The sequence below is a fragment of the Helicoverpa zea genome, chromosome 4, assembly GCF_022581195.2.
Source record: "Helicoverpa zea isolate HzStark_Cry1AcR chromosome 4, ilHelZeax1.1, whole genome shotgun sequence".
Classification (NCBI taxonomy): domain Eukaryota; kingdom Metazoa; phylum Arthropoda; class Insecta; order Lepidoptera; family Noctuidae; genus Helicoverpa; species Helicoverpa zea.
The window spans coordinates 2170895-2193489 of NC_061455.1; the positions used below are offsets into that span (position 1 = coordinate 2170895).

At 35.7% G+C, this 22595-nt stretch overlaps 2 protein-coding genes and 1 pseudogene across 2 annotated transcripts; all 3 read left to right on the forward strand.

Annotated features, from left to right (window-relative positions):
• The first annotated feature begins 167 nt into the window (after positions 1-167).
• Positions 168-6583, forward strand: LOC124629630 (annotated as a pseudogene).
• A 4961-nt stretch (positions 6584-11544) lies between these two features.
• LOC124630071 (putative fatty acyl-CoA reductase CG5065) lies at positions 11545-18066 on the forward strand. Its single transcript, XM_047163791.1, has 11 exons — positions 11545-11618; positions 12679-12806; positions 13117-13233; positions 14286-14408; positions 15115-15240; positions 15418-15565; positions 15651-15752; positions 16072-16255; positions 16517-16623; positions 16852-16972; positions 17243-18066. Exons 1-11 carry the CDS (start codon positions 11612-11614, stop codon positions 17463-17465), a joined length of 1386 nt encoding a protein of 461 aa, XP_047019747.1. The 5' UTR covers positions 11545-11611; the 3' UTR covers positions 17466-18066.
• Positions 18067-18212: 146 nt separating this feature from the next.
• Positions 18213-21518, forward strand: LOC124630070 (ecdysone oxidase-like). Its single transcript, XM_047163789.1, has 4 exons — positions 18213-18411; positions 18728-18864; positions 19278-19411; positions 19845-21518. Exons 2-4 carry the CDS (start codon positions 18732-18734, stop codon positions 21387-21389), a joined length of 1812 nt encoding a protein of 603 aa, XP_047019745.1. The 5' UTR covers positions 18213-18411; positions 18728-18731; the 3' UTR covers positions 21390-21518.
• Positions 21519-22595: the final 1077 nt, after the last annotated feature.

The window sequence follows — 22595 nt, forward strand, 5'->3', positions numbered from 1 at the left end:
GTGTTCCGTCGAAGGCCTTTTATGTTCCAGAGCCGCGGTAACTCTTTCGATGATGATGATAAAATATGAATTAGCTACAGGCTACTTTCTACCCGGGAGCGTGAAATAAGAACTAGGTGACACCTTAGTGCAAGCTACTACGTAGGTGTAACATATTTATTCTGCAGATGGACGACCAAACACGTAGGTACACCTTCACGAAGGCGCTTACCGAGTCCTACGTTGCTGAAAACCATGGAAACATCCCCACAGTTATCATCAGACCTTCCATTGGTAATTATTTAACACACTTATATGCTATTGTACCAAAACTTTATATTTTAGGGTAACATACCCAAAGAGTAAAATGGACTCTATTAACAAGGCATCACGGTCCATATCATCATGTAACTCCTGAATCGTGATAGCTAGACAGTTGAAATTTTATATTTAATAAGTATTTTAATGGCTCCATACAACAGACAGTTTTTTGCATGCTCGCAAGTCGCAAGAGGCAAGGAACCATAGCAACGCCTAAGTTAACCGACAACGCAAACGTAATTAAAACCCCTTTATTTTGAAACCTGAACGCAAAAATTCATAGTCACAGTTGTTTTAAGCCTTACATGTATATAACATATTTTTTTCAGTGTCAGCAGCACAAAGCGAGCCTATACCAGGTTGGGTGGACAATTTGTTAGGAGCCACGGGTCTTATCGTCGCAGTTATGAAGGGGGCTAACAGAGTTTTGTACGGCGACGAAGACAATTTTCTGGATCTGATACCAGTGGACTATGTGGCGAATACAGGTATTGTAGCTGCTGCGAGGTGTAAAAGGTACCTATATTTTTTTTTTGCATGATTCATTTATTTCTAGTCAATTAGTTTCAGACTTTTTTTGAAGACAAATTGAACGATAAATTGGTAAGATATAGCCGAATAATTTCATCCCATCAGAGGGCACACGTAACGTAGTTGCCTAGCGGTTGCTTACGGTTGCTAATTAGTAATACGGTACAGTATTTTTTATATATCTATGGGCGACGTAGCCTGAAAATAAAGGTAGGTACCTAAGTAATTTGATTTGAACTGAAAAAGGAAATCTCTGTTCTGTGGGACATTTGCCTACCTATATGTAAAAAATAGGGTCTGCTCAAGTGGAGTTATGCTAATAGTCCCCATGAGTAATGTCAAATTCCTCATCCTAGTAAGCAAAACAATAGATAGAATATAGGGAACAGCCGGTAGTAGACACCAATTTTGCGAAACCTTTTTACACTCCTTCAAGAGGCAAAGGTTAGCTGAGTACCTTACCGACTAAAACTTTGATATAAATATAGCCTGTCTAAAATCTACTTTTTGTGTAATTATTATTATCAATATTACAGGTCTGACAACGTCTCGGTTTACAACAGCTGCACAAGTACATGTAATCCCTTGACCATAGGAGCATTAATACACTATACGAAAACGTTTACCAAGAAAGATGGACACAGTGAGTCTTCTTGAAATAAATAATCTTTGAAAATAAACCTGAAAATTGTTCAGGATTTTTTTCAGCCAACGCGCAGACTGAAGACTAAACAGTCGGCCGACTGTTGGGCCGGTGGTTGGAAAACTTTTTTTTTAAAGTCGTGAATTCAATCAAAGTTTTTAATGAGTCTACTGGACGAATACCTGATCGTAGTGACGTGTGCAGTTCCATTCAACTTCATACTGATTTAAGTATGTGCCCAAACCAACTATCAGCCGACTAAATGTTTGCAGTGTGCTCTAAATGTACACATCTTGAATAAGTAGGGTAAACTCACCAGTAACTGGCCACTTAAGGACAGCGAGTTGATTCATTTAAGTGCCATGGAGAAATGTGTCCAGAAATTAATATTCTTGTATCAACTTTAGTTAAAGCAAGTATCCATTTATCGTTATTAGTGAGTAAAAAATGAAACAACATAGAATTATGTAGTAATATTTTAACAGAATGAAAAAGTAGTATTTTTTAGTAGTAACTGGCCATTTAAAATTAGATATTAGCCACCATAATACCAATAACTGGCCATGCAAAAATAATATTTAAAATCAATTAAAATATATAGAATAAAGCAACTATATTAGAAATTAAAAACTTAAAAAACATAATAAAACAAATTCTAACAAGGTGGTTCTTAATTCGTAAAAAAAAACTACAACTTAGCTTAATTTAATGAGATCAGTATACCACAGTTCGTTTGCACTTAAATCATAGTATGGTAACGAGGAACTTATCATTTGTAGTTATTGACGTGCTTAAATTAATTAATTACATCATCATCATCATCATCAGATGTAGAGTAATCTCTCTCTTTGTAACAATTATGGCACAAAAAAGAATCACATTCAGCCTCAGGAATATGAATCCTGTGAGACAATGGTATTCTCATGAAATTGTTTGTTACAGAGCCTACATAGGATCACCCTTCTTGTTATTAGATTCAAACAATAGTCACAACAAGTAACACATCGGTTTTTCTTATTTTCCAACAGTTTATTGGACTCGTCTTGACTATTTATAATTTTGTTAGTAGCAGTCTTTTTTGTTTTATTCTTTAGTTTTTTATTTGGTACATCATTCTCTTTTTGACTTTTTTCTCTTCTCGTAATCTCTTCCTTTCTTCTTTTGCGGCATCTTCTTCTTGCTTTTTTTAATTGTTTTTCTCTTATCTTGTCAACATATTGATTGGATGTTTCGCTCAATTTGGCGCTTTCGTTGTCGTTTGGGAAAATCGGGCAACTTTTGTTTCAGGTATTCAGGTATTTTGTTTCAGGTAGGGGAAAATTTACAAGAGTATTGTCAGACCTGCTGTCTTGTATGGATCAGAGTGCTGGCCCACAAAAGCGACGAATGAAAGACAATTGCATGCGGCAGAGATGAGAATGTTAAGAGGTACATATGTGTGGTGTTACGCAAATGGATAGAGTGAGGAATGAGTATATAAGAGGAAGTTTGAAAGTAGCGCCGGTATCAGAAAAACTGCGTGGAAACCGGCTGTCATGGTATGGGCATGTGATGCGGAGGAATGAGAATCATGTTGTGAGGAACATGATGAGTATGAATGTGGACGGATATAGTGGAAAAGGAAGACCAAAGAAACGATGGATGGATTGTGTGAAAGTAGAAAGAATGTTACTTGTGAGATGACGGCAGATAGAAGAGTATGGAAGGAGAAAACATGCTGCGCCGACCCCAAATAAAATTGGGATAAGGGCAGGATTATGATGATTTTGTTTCAGGTATTCCGAGAAAGGTATATTTGAGACAACAGAAATTGTTTTATTTGGATTGGATACCTTCATTGTTTTCAATAAATTTGATAGCATTTTCTATTGCCTCTTTAGAGTATTGGCGTTTTTTTAAAGACATTTCAGAAAATCTGTCCAACAAAAAAAATCCGTCAGTAACTGGCCATACAACTATCAGTAATTGGCCACCCATGCCAGTTACTGATAAACTTGTATATTTTTATCTGGATTTTTTTTACACGATAGTGTGCCTTATACTCATTCTAAATATGTTTATTTTTTCGTAAAATTCGGACATTAGCGTATAATTCAGTAACTGGCATGAGTGGCCAATAAATGAAAATACACAAAAATGAAAATCAATAACTGGCCACCCAACTAATCTCGCTTTATTATAGATACTGACAGAATAAAACCTTAAAAAACGATCGTTTACCATCTATACAATACCACAAACACAATCAACTCACGTTTACTACACGAAGTATTACAAAATTCACTTTTAAATTCAATCATTACCTTAAAAAAAATTTAAGGATTTACCGTTCACGTCGGAACTCGTACGCGTGCTGTCACAAAATGACCGATATTTTTGGCGCTAGTGTTCATAGAGGAAAAAACTGTCACTATAATGAAAGCTAGTTGAGTAGGTAATACTAAAAATAAATAATAGATGGCGTTCTATGAGAATAGTTCTTAATTTATGCAGTCAAAGTGAATAGTGGCTAATAATTGAAAGTGGCCAGTTATACCTCGGTTTACCCTACCTACTTATTGTATTGATTCCAAAGCAATTGAAGATCGATACGTTGAAATGCAGTCATAGTTGTGTTTATAAAATTTTGGATACGATTATACTTCGCAAGATATGTACATCACTCAATCAAATTGTTTCAATAGATTTTCAATCTAATCACAATAGCTGAAGTTTTATAGCTAACCTGCCGTCGTTTGTACTCGCCTATTTTTTTAAAGCGTCTATATTTTCATATTTTTTTCAGATACTGTTCACGTTACCGTCACTGAGAATAAGTGTTTGCTGTCCACTCTTACAACTTTGCTGCAAACTACACCCGCTTTTACTATGGACTTACTGCTACGAGCAAAGGGGAAAAAGCCGAAGTAAGTTAATACATTTTTATACCTTACTTTTACCCGCGTCCCGTGGGAATTACCGCCCGTACCGGGGTAAAATATAAGCCTTTGTTACTCGGGAAGAGTGTAGCGCCCCAACAGTGAAAGATTTTTGAAATCGGTTCAGTAGCTTCAGATTTTTTAAGGCACAAACAAACAAAATTATTTTTTAGTATATTAGGTTAAATTGTTGAGGAGCAACTGGCCAACTAACATGGGTCGATCCAGGTCGATCTCATTGCTTGGTGCTGTCGGTCCGAGAATGTGTGACTATCTAGGTATTTCTTAAAGATTTCACGGCACGTAAAATTGTTGGATCCCGGCTGTCAACGTCTTTGGCAGTCGAAAGTTAGAGAGTGGAAGTCGAAAGTGGGAGAGAAACATGATAAGTAGATACATACCTACCCAACAAACAAAAACGTCATATAAGTCTTAACTTATACGACATAAAGTTGGATAGCAGTCTTATAATGATAGTGAGATGACTACTAGGTCCTGTAGACGTCTTTAATTTAACTTATTAGTAGTGCGACGAATATGTCATAATAAGCTGGTCTTAGCAACGTTGATAAGACCAAACTAAACGACGTTATATTACAGTCTTAGCTAAAACGTTTTTACGACAACGCAATAGTCATACTAACGTTATAGTATATTAAACGTTTTGAACTGACCAAATTAGGTCTTTGAAAACCTTTATATGACATCTATGTAATGTAGCAGTTGTATAAACGTTTTCACAGTGACGTTTATATAACGATCACTATCCTGTTTTACAGCGGTCAATTGGAGACTCTTAAATGACTTGGTTGTTTATTTAATACTCAAATATAACATATATATTACACGATGTCCGTTTAATGTCATGCCCTGACTTTAATCAAACTTGTAGTCGCATTTAAGTCAGTTTTTGACTTTAAAACGGCTAGGCCGCTCTATTTACGGAATATTTGATTAAGTTTACTACGAAAAATGGAAGCAAAAAAATGTGGAGTAGACTTAAACGTAGTGGAACTTTCAAAAGGAAAGTAAATCGAGATTTCCTTAATGGATCCTTGGATAACTAGCTGTCATGGCGTATTGCATGGTCTTGAAATAACCTTAATACGACTTTATGTCTTTAAAACGTCGTAAAGAGATAATTGTGTGACAAAAGCAACAATGTCCTACATTTTTAGAAATAAAAATATTTTTATTAATAAAAATATAATCATTAAAACACAAAATTGCGAGGGGGCATGAAAATCTGAAATAAATACATATAGGTATAGTATCATAAAACTTTAATACCAAGTCGAACTAAACGCCATGAGAGACAGATACATTTATTAGCGAGATATATAAATATAAGTTAAATAACACTCATCACCTTTTATTTCCTTGTATTTTTTATTACAAAACCACAAACACCGCGTCACTATCAAGAAAAATGAATAAGTTTTACAGGTGTTGTTCCTTGACTCAAATAAAACGTTTTAATCATTCAAAAACGCCCTTATGACGACAATACAACAAACTAGCCGTTGTAAAGTTATGATGCGACTTCTGCGCAACGAAAGTGGTAATTCCATAACGTTCATACGACTTTTGAATGACTTAACGAAGTCAGCTTGTGACTTTTGTATGTCCGTTATACGACAATGTTGGTCATATAACTGGGGCCATTTTCGCGTTTAGTAAACGTTATTATAACGTAAGTGCGACTTAGGTATTACGATCGATGGAATTAAGATAACGTTTATTAAACTTTTAAACGACGTTAAATTGTTAGTTGGGTACTTATCATGTTTGTTACATAAAGAGACTTCTTTACGCACAAACGGCTGAACGGATTTTGATGAAACTTCGCAAAACCTAATTTAACATAGTTTACTATATTTTCAGGTACATGAAGATTCAGTCTAAAATAGTGTTTGGTCGAAAACTCCTAGACTATTACACTTCTCATTCCTGGGAGATGAAGGCAGATAGAACTCAAGAACTTCATGCTTCGTTGTCATCTGAAGACAGGCTGCAGTTCCCCTGTGACCCTGGCCATATCGACTGGGAACAGTATACCGACGTGTAAATGAAAGGAATAGAGCAGTTTATATTGTCCAGATATTGTTGACAGCATCTTTTCGGGTCTTCATTGAAATAAGAAAATCAATTATAGTTGTAATAAAAATTATTTATTAAATTGTTAAATGTATGAGGTTGTTTTAAATTTCTTTGTACATATCCACGTTTTTCAACAATGTATTCTAAGGGTGAATTGTACCATTTATCACGTTAAGTTTCACGTTAAGTCAAACCATAATTAGCCGTGAAATGATCAACTGAAACTGGTGCGGTTATTGTTACGGTAAAATGATGTAAGCAACCGTAAGTTACATCTTTGTGAACTCCCTACCCTCCTCACTCATGACAACCATTCCTTTTTTAATTTTGGAGAGTCCAGAATCAAAACTTTTCCTCAAAATTACAAAAAAGGGATGTGATCGAGGTATTCGAATTTTGAGGAAGAGCTTAATAAACTCATGTGCAGCTTGGTATTTCTTATTTAGAATGATGAACTCAGTTGGTCATAGTATTATGTATAAATAAATCTTGTTTATTTATCATTTGAATCCGACAATGCCCAATATTTATGAATGATAAATATAAATAAAAATATATTATAATAAATTATTATTACCACCTCAAAAAATATACATAAATACTTATGGTAGGTACGTTAGTATCTAAATATAATTTATTTTATTTAGGAACCTTTATGCTTAATTACCTGATAGTAGGTAATAGTAGTGGATCCCAGCTTTCATTAGGTAATTTCAGAAAATCTTTGCAGTGTACTAAATGAAAGCATATGAAACAATTTTTTTAGTTTAAATTTTTAATATCAAGTCTTATGTAGTAAATTTTTGGATAACCTGTTGTTTCCGTGATTTTAGTATATCGGATGAAACTGAGAGCAGTTTGATCGATTGATGAACCTGGATCAGCCTGGGGTTTCGCTCACCGTCTGAGAGAATTACTTTGATGAAAAATAGCCTATTAAGTAGGTACATATGTTATTCTGACTAAGATATTTAGTTAAGTTTCATCAAAATCCAAAAAAAAACTAAATTTTTTTCATAGCGGACGACTATTCCAATAAAGTAAAAAAGAGGCGCGCTTGTTTAGTTAAATTTCTTCCAAGGAGTTGGCGTTGGTTCAGCTATTTTAGAGCGTTACAAACAAACACACATAGTACGAGATTACTCATCAGCAAGATGTGTGAAATAAAATTATGCAAAGGCGATATCAAGGTAAAAGCTGCAAAAAATCAATAGGTAAATACCTACTTAGGTAAATCGTTTTCCAATAAAAAGAGTTTAATTATCTAGAATTATAGCTATAGTACACGCAAAATATACATAAAAATAACTAATAGGTAATTGTTTTTTTTGCTGTCCATTGTTTTAATTGCGTAGGTACCTGTCAATTTGTTTAAAAGTTAGTCAGTTAATGATAGCTTCTGGTTTTATTACATTTCAACCTACATATTTAATCACCCTACCTATCATGGTTTTTTCTATTTTTTTCTATTTTTTTCTATTTTTTTTACTACGTAAGACTGTTTTTAATTACCAAAGGCATACATCGTGAAAACCTAACTATTTTTTACGTTTTTTACATATTAGGTATGCGAAAAGTGGTTTATGTCTTATGAAAATATCCGAAAAACCGGCAACGAGCGTGTTGGGCGACACTTAATGTAGGGTTCTAACAAAGACTATAAATTATTATGTGGTTATTTACTTTATGGGTTCTAATTTGTAAAAAGTATGTATGTTGGGTCTTCGCCGATAATATTGGATTACGTGAAACCGATTTAAATTTTATTTTAAGTCAAAGAACACTTGTTCAGGATTATACAATATGTGAACCAAGTTAAAAATGAAATGCTTGCAAGTAGGTACGATTAATTTGCAAAAATAATTTTAAAAAATGTTTTGTACAATTTTTAAAAACTGTTCAAACAATCAAGTTCACAATAATTTTCCTGAAAAGTCTTTCAAAGTCCAACTTTTGACACGTTTTTTATACTTTTTAACCCACGTTAAAATACCACTATACATACAACAATATAATTATCACACGTAACGGTTGGAATGAAAAACGACAGTCACGGCGAAAAAAATTGTTAAATATGCGTAATAATATTCTATTCTATTTACTTATAGCCTATTTACTATTTAGTATCTATTCAATTCAACAGTTCCTACATTTTAAATGCCGTTTATTATTTTCCGAGAGTTGATCAACTACCTAGAAAATTGATCAACTTACGAGTCTTGTTATTTTCCGGTGACATATTATATACATGTCTTTTCAAACAATTAATGCACCTACCATGTTATCTCTGCATCACCCTTAGGTTGACTGGAGAGAATGCCTGTGGCATTAAGTCCGCCTTTGTAATTGTACGATTGCATAAAGTTAAATAAATAAATAAAACAACAAATTCAAAAATGCAGATCTGGTTGAAAAATAAATCTTCACTTAGCATATCGTGAAAGTGTCGCCTATTTGGTCAGATCGGTGGCGGTACGGTTATCACAATAGTTAAATGGATCATTCTAATTGAATGGTAAACAAAGTATATTAGTGCAGTCATTGAAGCGAAAAATACAGTCTAACCTCCGAATTTTTTTACTGTGAACCGATTTGCATGAAATTTTGGTATTAGGTTCATCTTACCCTTAACTTCAAAAGTGAATATGATTTGAACTCCGCCACCCCCCCTGGGGGCGGTTGACACCCCTTCTTTGGGGTGAATATTTTTTTTGCAAAATAATCTCGGAAATCGATAGAAGACCTAATTTTAAGCAAAAGTTGTCTTTAAAGTTTAAAAAAAAATCCAATACTTTTCAAGTTATTGGCAATTGAAAATTCCCAATTTTTCACGTTTTTCATCGGTTTTTTGCAAATATCTCCAAAAATATAGGTTTTATCGAAAATTTATAAAGAACAAAATTGTAGCAGGTAAAACAACGAACAATTTGTTTTTTTATAAAAGGTCCTAAGTGCAATATTAAGCTAGATATTAAAGATCAAAGCCGTTTTTTATTTTGTCTGAAATTTAATCGACGTAGTCTATGCCATCTATTATTTTAGTAAGTTGATCAATTTACCAGTTTTATTATTTTCCGGTGACATATATACACATTACAATAGTTGTGACTCTTTATTATACTGCCTACTTTCACATTGCCCCAAATATTGACACTCCGAAGTTTTCAGTTACTAAGTAGAAAAAAATATGACAAGTTTTTGGACCGTAACTCCTTCAATTTTCATGCTATCACAATTTATAAAAAACCACTGTAAAAGTAATTAAGAGAGCTACAACATCCATCATTGCAATATATAGTAAAGAACTTTTTTCTAAAACGGTGAAGGGTTAAAGTGCTTAAGAGAGGCTGTGATTGCGCTGCCACGCGCTCTTTAAACAATCATATCTCCGTCAATTTTTGTTCGACAGAAAAAACAAACAAACCAAATTGTTTGTCTGAAAAATACCTAATTTTTTTATCAGTACACTTTTATACGTATCTGTCGTAATTTTTGAGATATTATGAAAAACAAGTGGGTTTTTCTTTAATTTGAAATTTTGTTCTTTTCGTTAATCGTGACTTTTTTTTTAAATATCTGTCCTGAAGCAGCCAAACTGATACTATCTATCAAACTCTTCATAATAAAGTTAATCCTAGGCGGAATACGATTAATTTTAATTTTGGTGGAAATGGCACTTATGAAACCCATTGATTTAAAAGAAAAAATATAAGATGCTCCCCTTATTTGCAATACAGCTCACTTATTTTACGTGCAAAAGACTTTTAATAGTACTCATCTTAAAGCTTATTTCAAGCACTACAAAACCCATTTGTATTCGAATGCATAAAATGCATCTACTCGCCGCTACATGGCATTGACCACAACGATTAAATTTCAAACAAAATAAAAAACGGCTTTGATCTTTAATATCTAGCTTAATATTGCACTTAGGACCTTTTATAAAAAAACAAATTGTTCGTTGTTTTACCTGCTACAATTTTGTTCTTTATAAATTTTCGATAAAACCTATATTTTTGGAGATATTTGCAAAAAACCGATGAAAAACGTGAAAAAATTGCGAATTTTCAATTGCCAATAACTTGAAAAGTATTGGATTTTTTTTTAAACTTTAAAGACAACTTTAGCTTAAAATTAGGTCTTCTATCGATATCCGAGGTTATTTTGCAAAAAAAATATTCAGCCCAAAGAAGGGGTGTCAACCACCCCCAGGGGGGGTGGCGGAGTTCAAATCATATTCACTTTTGAAGTTAAGGGTAAGATGAACCTAATTCCAAAATTTCATGCAAATCGGTTCACAGTAAAAAAAATCGTAGCAATAATGCTTCAATGACTGCACTATATATGAAAATTAAGTCTCACTTGTTCGACAATTCGAAATACAAAAATAAGTTGCGCAATATTTTCTTTGTATTTTATAAACATCCAACTAGCGGGTTTCCAGCGGTTTCGTACTTATTTATAAAAATATAAAAATGAATATTTGCCGAGCCCCAGGCAGTAGTACTATTTTGGTCCCTTTCATCCAGATCTTACACGCTTAAGATTTAATCTTAATCGCAATCCGATTGCGAGATTGTCGTAAGACGAGTCATTGAGTTACCTACTGTGCGTAAGCGCCATCGGCTTAGGCGTCGTCCTAATTGGCAGCGATCGCGCGATGGCGCGATGCGTTCTCGTAGTTCGATGAGTTCAAACATACAGATTTCATCAGAGTGTCCTATTTGAACCTCGCAAGTGAGATAGTGAGATCGTGAGATGAAAAACGCATCGCGCCATCGTGCGATCGCTGCCAATTAGGACGATGCCTTAGAGTGGCTAGATCAGAACAAAGTTAAGCAGATGATTTTACTTCAGAAAATTAAAAAAACACCTGACGTAACTTATGGACCCTTCAAATCGGTTCAATAGTTTCCTCTTTATTAAATAGGTATATAACTTAATACCTATCATAAGATAGACGAACAAACCCGAGGGCACAGCTGTGTTAGCTAGACTTCTATGCATTTTAGTATAAAAGCCGTATCATGTTCTATAGCTTAGAACAGTTTAACTTGACCGTGTTCGTCAAAACGTGTTTCCTAGTGCTTATTTTTGTGTTTCCTAGTGATAAATAGAAATGAAGTGTATGTATAATAGATTATTCTGATATAGGTACTGTAGTGTAGGTAGAAACTCTTTTGTATAATAGTATGTATGTATAATAGTAGTAAATAGAAAATTGTGTTTTTAGTGGTATATACTTAGAGCTTAATTAATTGCGATTCATGTGGGGTGATACCTTCTTGAACGCATGAATCTTCCCATAACTACAATCATCTTTTCCAAAACAACTTATTTTTTATTCTCAATAGTTTTATCACAATAACACAAAGCTGTGTTTGTTTATTTACTATAATCATCCTCCCAGCCTATTCCCAACTATGTTGGGGTCCAGTCTAACCGGATGTAGCTGAGTCTGAGTACCAGTGTTTTACAAGGAGCGACTGCCCATCTGATTGGTTGTGTGGTTAAAATAATGAGAACAAAAAATAAGTTTCTTTGGAAATGTTGTTTGTAACCTCGTGTTCAAGTTTCGGTTAATCGGTCACTAAATACCTACCAGTCCACCTATATATTATACTTTTTTTATCTATATAAATAAAAATGAATTGTTGTATTTGTTGTTCATTAGTCTGATTAAAACTCGAGAACGGCTGGGCCGATTGAGCTGATTTTGGAGTAGAGGTTCTGTGGGAAGCTTCCCACAGAATTTTTTTTCGGATTCAAACCAAACATTACCTACTTAACTTTTTGTTTGTTGACAAATGCAAAAATAAAGGCACACAGTTTTTGAACACGCGAGCGAAGAGAGCGCGAAATTTTAATAATTTTTTAAGACTCACAGCCTTACGAACAATGTAGCCCAAACATATTTTTTTTCTGTTGGACAAGTAAGATGGATATCTTTTATACGTCCATGCGAAAACCCCTGTTCGCATAGATAAGTCGTTAAAAATAAAGTTAGATTAGCAACGTCGCGAAGCAATGCTTCGCGGACCACTTGGAATGCCTCCAGGGACCACCAGTGGTCCGCGGACCACCGGTTAAGAACCACTGCCTTAAAATAACAACAGTTTATTAGGAAAACTTGATTGTGAAAAATAGTGAACATTGTTCTAAGAAAACTGACATATATTCTTTTAGGTCTAAATGAGGAACAAGATGTCAGAAAAGATAATGAAACAACGACGTCAATTACTCATTCATCAGTTCCCGAATTTTACGCTGGAAAGTCGGTTTTTATTACAGGAGGCACTGGATTCCTTGGAAAGGTAAATACTTATACATAACATCTATTAATTTATATATTCCCTTATTTAGTACCCCTATGTACCTACACCCTTATGTGCTTTATACCTCTACTCCCTTATGTTACCTACTATTAGGGATAGTACATAAGGGAGTTCATACACTCCTCTAAATCTAAAAAATAAAATTAATCCGCCCCTGTATATTAATTTCTATAATGTTTGAGGGGACTCCAATGCAATAAGCGGAACCTTCGACTCCACACGTTGATTCGCACTTCATCTATTTTTATCCTAAATGAAAGTGAAACCAACTATAACATTTTTATTACAGGTATTCCTTGAGAAGCTGTTGTATAGTTGCAAGGATATTGTCACAATTTACGTGTTGATACGTGATAAAAAAGGCAAAAGTGCGCAGCAGAGAATTGAAGAGCTCGTCAACAAACCGGTAAGAGCTAGAATTATAAAAAATGTGGCAAGATTCCACTAAAATTGTGGCTCGAGTGCAAATTAAGTTTGCTATCGCGGACATTAAAAAAACACACACACATAAATATCTCCAAAAGGTATCTGGGGAGATCTAAGGGGAAGCCTATGTTCAGCTGTGGACGTCCTTTTCTTTTTTTTTTAACGACGTCAAAAATCATCAATGACCCCTCGCGCTGTGGGTTAGCAGCTGTGAGGGAGTGTCAGACTCTTACTGACTAAAAACCGTCGTGTTCCGTCATAGGCCTTTTATGTACCAGGGTCGCGGTAACTCTTTCGAACAACCCGCAGCCCAAGGACGTCCTATGGCTGAGATGATGATGATGACACATAAATTACTACTGTTTCTTGGAGCGAGTAGACCAGTAGTTCGTAATAGTGTCAACACCATTATAATCCTAGCCTTTAAAAAGCAAAACTAGGAATATAAACCAACTCTCCATTAAGCATCTATGTAGAGTAGAACCTATTCATACCACAATTTTATCTTATACATGTATATCTGTAGACATCATCAGTGCATCAGCTGGCTTATCTCAGATTAAACCAAGAACCTTAAGTTTTTGAATGTTATTGACCACATAATAGGTATTTCACAGGCAAATTATAGTCCCACTAATTCATATTAAAATATGATTAGTTCTCCCCACAGCGATTAGCGAAGAAGCCTAATTTAAATCAGGTATTTCAAGTCTAGTAATACGCATAACCGGGTGCCGCACACTTCAGACAAAACAGTCGGCCGACAATCGACAGGATGGTTGGCCCAAATTCCAATCAAAATTTTCAGCCAGTCTGTGCCCGCTGAATACCTGATCTTTGTAATGTGCGTACTACCATTCATCTTCATACTGATTTATGTGGTCAAACAAACTATCGGCCGACTAAAAGTTTGAAGTGTGCACTTAGCTCAGAAGCCCAATACGTCAGGTATTTCAAGTCTTAATAAAGATATCTTAGAGATTTTTTTTATTAATTTAGTTTTCAATTTTGATATTTCATGTATATTTTCAGTTATTCACAAGATTAAGAAGTGAACGACCTCATGACTTAAAAAAATTAGTTCCCGTTGTCGGCGACACGAGCCTACCTAACCTTGGTATTTCGACCGAAGATGAGGAAATACTCATACAAAAGGTTATTTTATTTTACTACTTTATCCTTGTATGTTACGGCTAAAACTCGAAGTGCGTAAATACAACTAAGTTAAACCTCTCTCTCTTTCCAACTATTTATCTTATATGGTGGTGGGGTCAGGTTTCCTAATTTGTCTGCTCCACTTCGCTCTGTCTACGACATCGTTTTCGGATACCTGGCACTTCTACCTACACTAAGTTTAACTAGCTAAACTTAGTTGTATTTGTATCCGCTTACCTTCGTATAGAAGTGGGTGTAGACGCACTTCGAGCTTTAGCCGCAACATGTAATCATCCTCCGAGCCTTTTTTTTTATTTATTTATTTATTTGAATCGGGCATCTAAGGCCCAACTATGTTGGGGTCGGCTTTAAGTCTAAACGGATTCAGCTGAGTACCAGAGTTTACAAGGAGCGACTGCCTATCTGACCCCCTCAACCCAGTTACCCGGGCAACCCAATACCGCTAGGTTAGACTGGTGTCAGACTTACTCGCTTCTGACTACCCGTAACGGTTGCCAAGGATGTTCAATGACAGCCGGAACCTACAGTTTAACGTGCCATCCGAAACACTGTCATTGGTGTCTCTAAGATAAACTTACTTAAAAAGTACATACAAACTTAAAAAAGTTGATTGGTACTACTCTGTTGCGGGAATTGGTTCTCCATTGGTGAAAAAATGTATAGCAAGGAATTGTCATATTTTCAGGTAACTGCAGTATTTCACGTAGCGGCGAATGTAAAGTTTCATGAAGAATTGGAGATACCCGTGAACACGAATATTCGAGGAACAAGTCTTGTACTGGACTTGTGCCGGCGTATGGAGAATTTGGAGGTAACAATTATTTAATAGGCTATTTTTGAAAATAAACCAAAGATTTTTTTCTATTAAGGAAACGAACTCCGGTGTAAAGTTGGTGGTCACAGCATAAAATGGCCACTTCTAGACAAAAGACTCCACCAAGTTTCGGAGATGCAGAAGTAAGCTAAAAACTATGTATTTTAATTTCAGGTTTTTGTTCACATCTCCACTGTGTTCTGTCATACGAGTCAAAAGATACTAGAAGAAAAACTGTACCCACCACCAGCTGAGCTTTCGGAAGTATTTAAGTATCTAGAACAGTCCAACCAAGACAGGAGACAACTGAAAACCTTACTCAGTATATTTTTGAAGTTGAAAAAGTATTAAAATTACAATTAAAGGTTTCTGATTGCGATCTTTCATACCTAATTCTCGAACCACAGATGGACAACCCAACACATACACCTTTACGAAGGCGTTAGCTGAAACGTATGTGGCTGAAAACCATGGAAACATCCCCACCGTCATCGTTAGACCTGCTATAGGTAAATTACCTTAAATATTTTTTATGATAGGTACTTACTCAATTCTTTTTTAGCATTCCATAAGTATTTCATTGTAATTTTAAGTTAGGCTATTTCATTATGGAATGTCTTTAAAAAGTATCCAGAAGATTGATTTTAAATTGCAACAAATATACAAAATTACAAACTCTCTCAAGAAAGACCAATTCCTAGCCAAAGAGTAGCCTTGAGTCAGGTGTTTTTTTTTCTAAACAGCATTTTGATCAATAGACGACTTGTTCAGCTGATCCTACGGTATGGAACGAACAATTGTACAATTCCTACCTTTTGCACGTTGCAGTAACAGGATCATTAAAGGAACCTTTACCGGGATGGGTAGACCACTGGTTAGGGGCTACCGGTCTCTTTGCAGCTACCGCAAAAGGGGCCAACAGGGTCCTACTGGGCAATCCAAATTATAATCTGGATCTGATACCAGTGGATTATGTGGCTAATTTAGCTATTGTTGCCGCGACGAGGTGTAGGTAAGTAGGTAGGTCAGTAGGTACCTACTCTGAGAATTATTCTGTCTGGTTACAGACTTAAGCCTGAAATGCTCACTCCAAATTGATCAACTTCTTTGCCTAGAACCTACATATAGACATAATTATGTATATGCCTTATAGAGCCCGATCGGTCGATTTAAAGTTTGCAGGGTTCAGGGGCTTTTAAAAGACTAGTCGCCTGGATTTCATTTTTTTCTATGCTTACTTTCTGTTTGAAAACTTTTCTTTACTACATTTCAGGACTGACGAAGTTTCTATCTACAATTGTTGCACAAGCTCGTGCAATCCCATTACCGAAGGGAAGATATATGAGTATTTACAAATCGTTTGCAAAAATAATGGATTTGGTAAGAAAGTAAATTGATTCTTATTCTAGTAATTGCAGTCTCTTTATTATCTTATCGCGAATTCACAACATAACTTTTATCTAAGGCAGTTGTGGCCATCAGGTGGATTTGAGAAAACTCTGACTATCCTTGTGAGATGATAAAACGTGCAGCACACTCGATAATAAGAAGGCTTATGGTCTCTGAAAACGTATGATATCTTACTACTTAAAACTTTCGTGTTTCCAGATATCCCACGATTGATATTTACGGAGAATAAATTGATATTGTCAATACAGACATTTTTGTTGCAAACAACACCGGCTTATTTTATGGACCTTGTGCGACGAGTAAGAGGGAAAAAGCCCATGTAAGTACCCATGGTTTTTTCTAAACTCCGCCAAAATAGTTTTGTAAACTCCGCTGTCTGTGATTGCCAAACTCTAATATTGAAAGCTTCTGCAATAAGTATTTAGCCGTGTATGTGGCCGGCTACACATTACAATTTACACGCTCGGGAGAGCTCAGTCTCAGTGGTCGAGTCATACAAAGACAATATTCATGACTGCACACACAATTATAACTCACCTGCTTTGAGGGAATAAAACATAACACTGTATTTGTTTTTTTTTTTCATTAGGTATATGAAGATACAATCCCAAGTGGTGTCTGTCCGAAATGTGCTCAACTATTTTACATCCCGATCTTGGGAGATGAAGGCAGATAGGACTCGAGAACTTCATGCTTCGTTGTCATCTGAAGACAGGCTGCAGTTCCCCTGTGACCCTTGCCATATCGACTGGGAAGACTATACCAACGTGTATTTGAAAGGAATAGAGCAGTTTTTGATGGTGAGGAAGTAGAATCTACAATGTAGGTTTGCGGTTTCATCCGCGTCTCGTGGGAACTTCTGCCCGTACCGGGATAAAATATAGCCTATGGAACTCAGGAACATTGTGAAAAATCTATCAGTGAAAGAATTTTTAAAATCCGACCAGCGGTTCCAAAGATTAACCCATACATACAAACTTACAAATACCTCTTTATAATATTAGTATACATAGATATGTAATCAAGTAGGTACCTAACAAGAGTTGAGTATTATTTTTATTGAATTAAGTAGTAATTGGAAAAATGTCTTCAGAGAGGTATATTTGAATAAAGGTTTTATGGTGTTTTGTGAGAAATTACAAGATTTCTGCCTATCAGTCGTTTTCATTTATAACCTTATGGTAAATGACTCTTATGGAAATGAAGAAGGCGAGTCTACTCACCTTGGAGAGTACCTACTTATCAGTATTATATTAATATTTCGATGTCTTCGCAATCATTTTTTTTTGTATTTTTTAACAAATACCAATAGGGCAACTGTGTGTTTTGCTCATAGTTATGTAGGTATTATAATGTAATAATAATAACCTACTGTAATAGAACTGAAATAAAATAGATATGTTCCATTTCTAATGAATATTTATTATTTTGTCTAGTTCTTAAAGTTGTTAGCAGGATCAAGTGGACTTTAGTGACGCAAGCGCAGACACTAAGAGGATTATTAATGCTGATCAATTAAGATTAATTACTCACTTTGAACTATTCAAATAAGTTTAAAAGAAAAAAAAAATACATGTAATTTCATCATATTCGTATTATAAAAAGGATTGTTTGTCTATATTTATGTAGAATGAAAGTCGAGGGTAAAGTGAACGTACATCGGGTAAGGTTCTTCTGGTGGCTAAATATGGACGCACGTAACAGCTGATAACATTGCATTTTTGGTGAATTGATTGGATGCACGTAATTAATCAAAAGGTGAGTGAATTATTGTCTTATCTTGTAAGTAATTACTTTTAAGTATGTAATTAATTACTTTTATCGAAAATATTGTATTTCAGTATTTTTTTTTATTCTCAGCAAAAACACAGGAAATGATGACTCTTTTGACGGCTTTCTTTTGGAAACCTTCAAAATGTGCTGAGTGCTAACCTTCAGTCTTATCTTGTATTTTTGAAGAAAGACATTGAAAATAAAAATAATCTTATTTAAAATTGCGAAGTATTTTAGCCTGGTTTCAAAATAGGATTGTTAAATATAGGTAGGTACATTGTTTTTTTCTTTTTAATTTCAGCAATATGAGTCTACGAAGGACGTTGTCAGCGGCTGGGGTAGTTGCAATCCCGTCACTTTTGCGACTGATGCAAACTATTGTCAGTCTTCTCGGCAATATGGAGAGTGTTGAGTATCCTCAACAGGCTCATGTGTATGGTGAGTAGTAGGAACTACTTCTTTATAGTTTAATATTACAGTGATAGTTTTTTTTGGGTTTTGGGTTCATCACGCTGACATTATATATAACAAACTAGGTAATGGACAGATAACAAAAAAAATGCAATCTTGACGGTCAATACCACGACAAAATCTATTTTTAAGTTTAAAGGAACCTTTCCTTTTAATTTTATATTTTTTATGCAATGGCCGAATAGAAAGCCTTCATCTGCCTATCCGTTTTTCCCAACTTTGTTGAGGTCGGCTTCCAGTCTCATCGGATGCAGTTAAATGCCAGTGTTTTTCAAGGAGCGACTGCCTATCTAACCTCCTCAACCCAGTTACCCGGGCAACCCAATACTGGTTATCAGACTTTCTGGCCAGAGAATTAATTAACTATTTTCAAATTCCAGATGGTCAGAGTTTCGACTTCATCGTAGTAGGAGCAGGGTCAGCAGGATGTGTGCTCGCCAACAGACTCACCGAGATATCAGACTGGAATGTGCTGCTCATTGAAGCTGGTGGAGATCCACCTATTACGTCTAATGTTAGTTGTAATTATACATATATTTCATGCAAAAGGTACAAAATCATAGAAGACTGTTCTCCCCAGTTTCTCCCACGTTCCGGGAGAACTAACTGCAACCTTAGTAGAAAGTAGTACAGTCCTTTCTCAAGCTCAAAACTACCTCATCATATCCAGAGCCTTTTTCAAACTATGTTGATTCGGCTGGATGCAGCTGAGTACCACCGTTTTACAAGAGGCGTCGGGCGACTGCCTATCTGACCCCTTCAACCCAGGCAACCCAATTCTCCTAGGTAAGACTGATTCTGACTACATGACACTTCTGACTACATGTAACGAAGCTCAAGACTACCTGCGTCGTTTAAATCGGTTTAGTCGTTTTGGCATGATAGCCTCACAGTTACTTTTTCATAAATTATATCAGTAAGGATCAACTATCATTTTCCATTTTCAGCTTCCAGGACTATTAGCACTCGTAGACTATTCAGAAGCAGACTGGGATTACTACACAGTTAATGACGGCTATACCAGTCAAGCACACAAAACCAAAACAGTACATTTAACCAGAGGTAAAATGTTGGGAGGATCTAGTGGCGCCAACTACATGTATTACGTAAGAGGAAATAAGGCGGATTACGAGAGCTGGGTTCAACTAGGCAATGAAGGATGGGACTGGGACAATGTTACTGCATATTTCAAGAAAAGCGAACGTCTCGCAGACTCAGCAATTCTCGACAGTGATTCAGCCGATTTGCACAGCTCAGAAGGATATCTCGGAGTGACACGGCCACTTTGGGGAAACAGAACTAAAGATTATTTTAAAGCTTTCAAACAAAATGATCATAACATTCTAGTAGATACCAATGGTCACCAACAAGTTGGATATTCAGCTCCACCTTTTACTACAGATAATCACATAAGGCAAAGCACTGCTAATGCCTTTCTGAGTCCTATTAGACTTCGCAAAAATTTACACGTTCTAAAACATACTTTAGCTCGCAAAGTTATCTTTGATGAAAATAATAAAGCAGTTGGTGTTGAAGTGACATTACCTGACGGTAGAACGATTAATGTTTTAGCAAGTAAAGAAGTTATTTTATCAGCTGGTGCCATAAACAGCCCGCAGTTGTTGATGTTATCTGGTATTGGTCCTAAAAAACACTTGAAGAAAATGAACATCGATGTGCTTCTAGATTCACCGCATGTAGGTAACAATCTTCAAGATCACATGGCTGTCATAGTAGTGATAACGGGAAAGAAAGACATAAAACCTTTTAGAAATTTTGATAATTTCGTCAACGTTGACCAGTTTTTATCTCCTACAATAATGGGGCACATTGCTCTTAATAGATCACAAACTTATCCAGATTACCAAACGATAATATTGGTTGAACCAGCTAAATCTCTTACAGCCACTATTATTTGTTCTTTTGTTATGGGCCTGAATAACCAAGTCTGTAGTTCAATCGCTTATGAAATAGTGGATAGAGAGAGTCTAGTCGCAGCGTTGTCTTTATTGGCTCCTGAATACAGAGGTAAAATTAGACTTCAAAGTAATGACCCAATGGATAAACCACTTATTTTCTCAGGATATTATTCTAGTGGAAACGATTTAGAGAACCATGCTAGATATGTGATGGATTATGTAAGTGTTGTTAATACTGCGTATATGAGAAGTATTGGTTCAAAAGTAGTTGATGTTCATCTTGAACAGTGTAAAGGGTTGACATTTGGAACTCTTGATTATTGGAAATGTTATGTTTTGAACATGGTGAGTACGTTGTGGCATCCTGTTGGCACCTGTGCGATGGGCCCTGAAGGTAAAGGTGTGGTGGATGAGAGACTTCGTGTACGAGGTGTTACAGGGCTTCGAGTGGTAGATGCAAGTGTGATGCCGACCATAGTGCGCGGTAATACAAATGCTCCAGTGATTATGATTGCAGAGAAAGCAGCTGACATGATCAAAATTGACAAGGGAATGCCAATAGAACAGATTTAATTGAAGAAATAAAGAATTTATATAAAAAAGTGCGAAGTAGCTTACCCAAATACATTAAAATAAAATTAGTTATATATATTAGCCGAAGAACCGATAACCGTTGGGGTAAACGAGTTCTAGAGTGGAGACCACGCCTCGGCAAACGTAGTGTAGGACGTCCTCAGGCACGGTGGAGTGATGACTTGCGCAAGACGGCTGGCAGGAGCTGGATGCGAGAAGCTGAAAATCGATCTCAGTGGCGTGCACTTGGAGAGGCCTATGTCCAGCAGTGGACTGCGATAGGCTGATGATGATGATGAAACTTAGTTATAAAGAATCATTGTTTAAGTTCCTACAGTAGGTATGATAGACTCAAATTTAAAAATTTGCTTCATGCTAATTCAAAGATGAAAGTAAATCTAAGTCATAATACATTAAATATAAGTGCGCCGTTAAATATAACGACATGCAGTTGTTTTGTTTTTTTTTTGATTAATTACTTCGCGGTGGATTGCTGCAAAACCTGTCCTGCTAAACTTTCAAAATATCAACAGAGAACAATTAATTTTGACTATGTATATAAAACTGAACAGGTATGATGCAATACCTTGCAAATTAAATTGCAAAATGCAGAATTACAATAATATTGTTGCATTAATGCATTTTGAGAATGTAACATATTGCAATAGTTGAATCTAGAGGTACAGTCGGTAATAAAAGTGCATCAAGAATTTACCTCCGTTCCATACCTTAGGTGCATAACTCACTGCTCATAACAGAGTGTATGATAAAAAAAGGAATATTAGGTACCTACTAACGAAGCAAAAATTAAATTTGGTGGTAATGTTTGAGTAAGTAGGTATCTATTTCAGCTGTAAACTTGTCTTTTACCTATCCTATTATAACCCAAGACAAAGTGACAGACCCGCTGATAATCATGTACCTCTACATAGGGTTTGCGGCTCTATTTAACTTTACCTATACCTACATACATAAGGTTATGCTACCAACGAATACATAAGATTGTAAATATGGGAGTCCACAGGGGTACCTAGTACATAAGGGAGTATGTAAGGGGACTATGTAAAGGCCCCAGTACACGTTGGCCCAAGTGCGGCCAATACACGCCATCACCAATGTGTACACGGGGTATTGGTGCAGGTTGGCGGACATTTGTCAAGGTTGGCCCGCATTCGGCGAGTTGTCGGTTTTTTGAGCACACATCAA

Coding starts and splice junctions, on each gene's coding strand:
- LOC124630071 (XM_047163791.1), top strand. Junction 13,234..14,285: donor AAGAGCTCGTCAACAAACCG/GTAAGAGCTAGA, acceptor GTATATTTTCAG/TTATTCACAAGATTAAGAAG. Junction 15,566..15,650: donor ACAACTGAAAACCTTACTCA/GTATATTTTTGA, acceptor CTCGAACCACAG/ATGGACAACCCAACACATAC.
- LOC124630070 (XM_047163789.1), top strand. CDS start 18,732: ATGAGTCTACGAAGGACGTTGTCAGCGGCTGGGGTAGTTGCAATCCCG. Junction 18,865..19,277: donor TCAACAGGCTCATGTGTATG/GTGAGTAGTAGG, acceptor TTCAAATTCCAG/ATGGTCAGAGTTTCGACTTC. Junction 19,412..19,844: donor ATCCACCTATTACGTCTAAT/GTTAGTTGTAAT, acceptor TTCCATTTTCAG/CTTCCAGGACTATTAGCACT.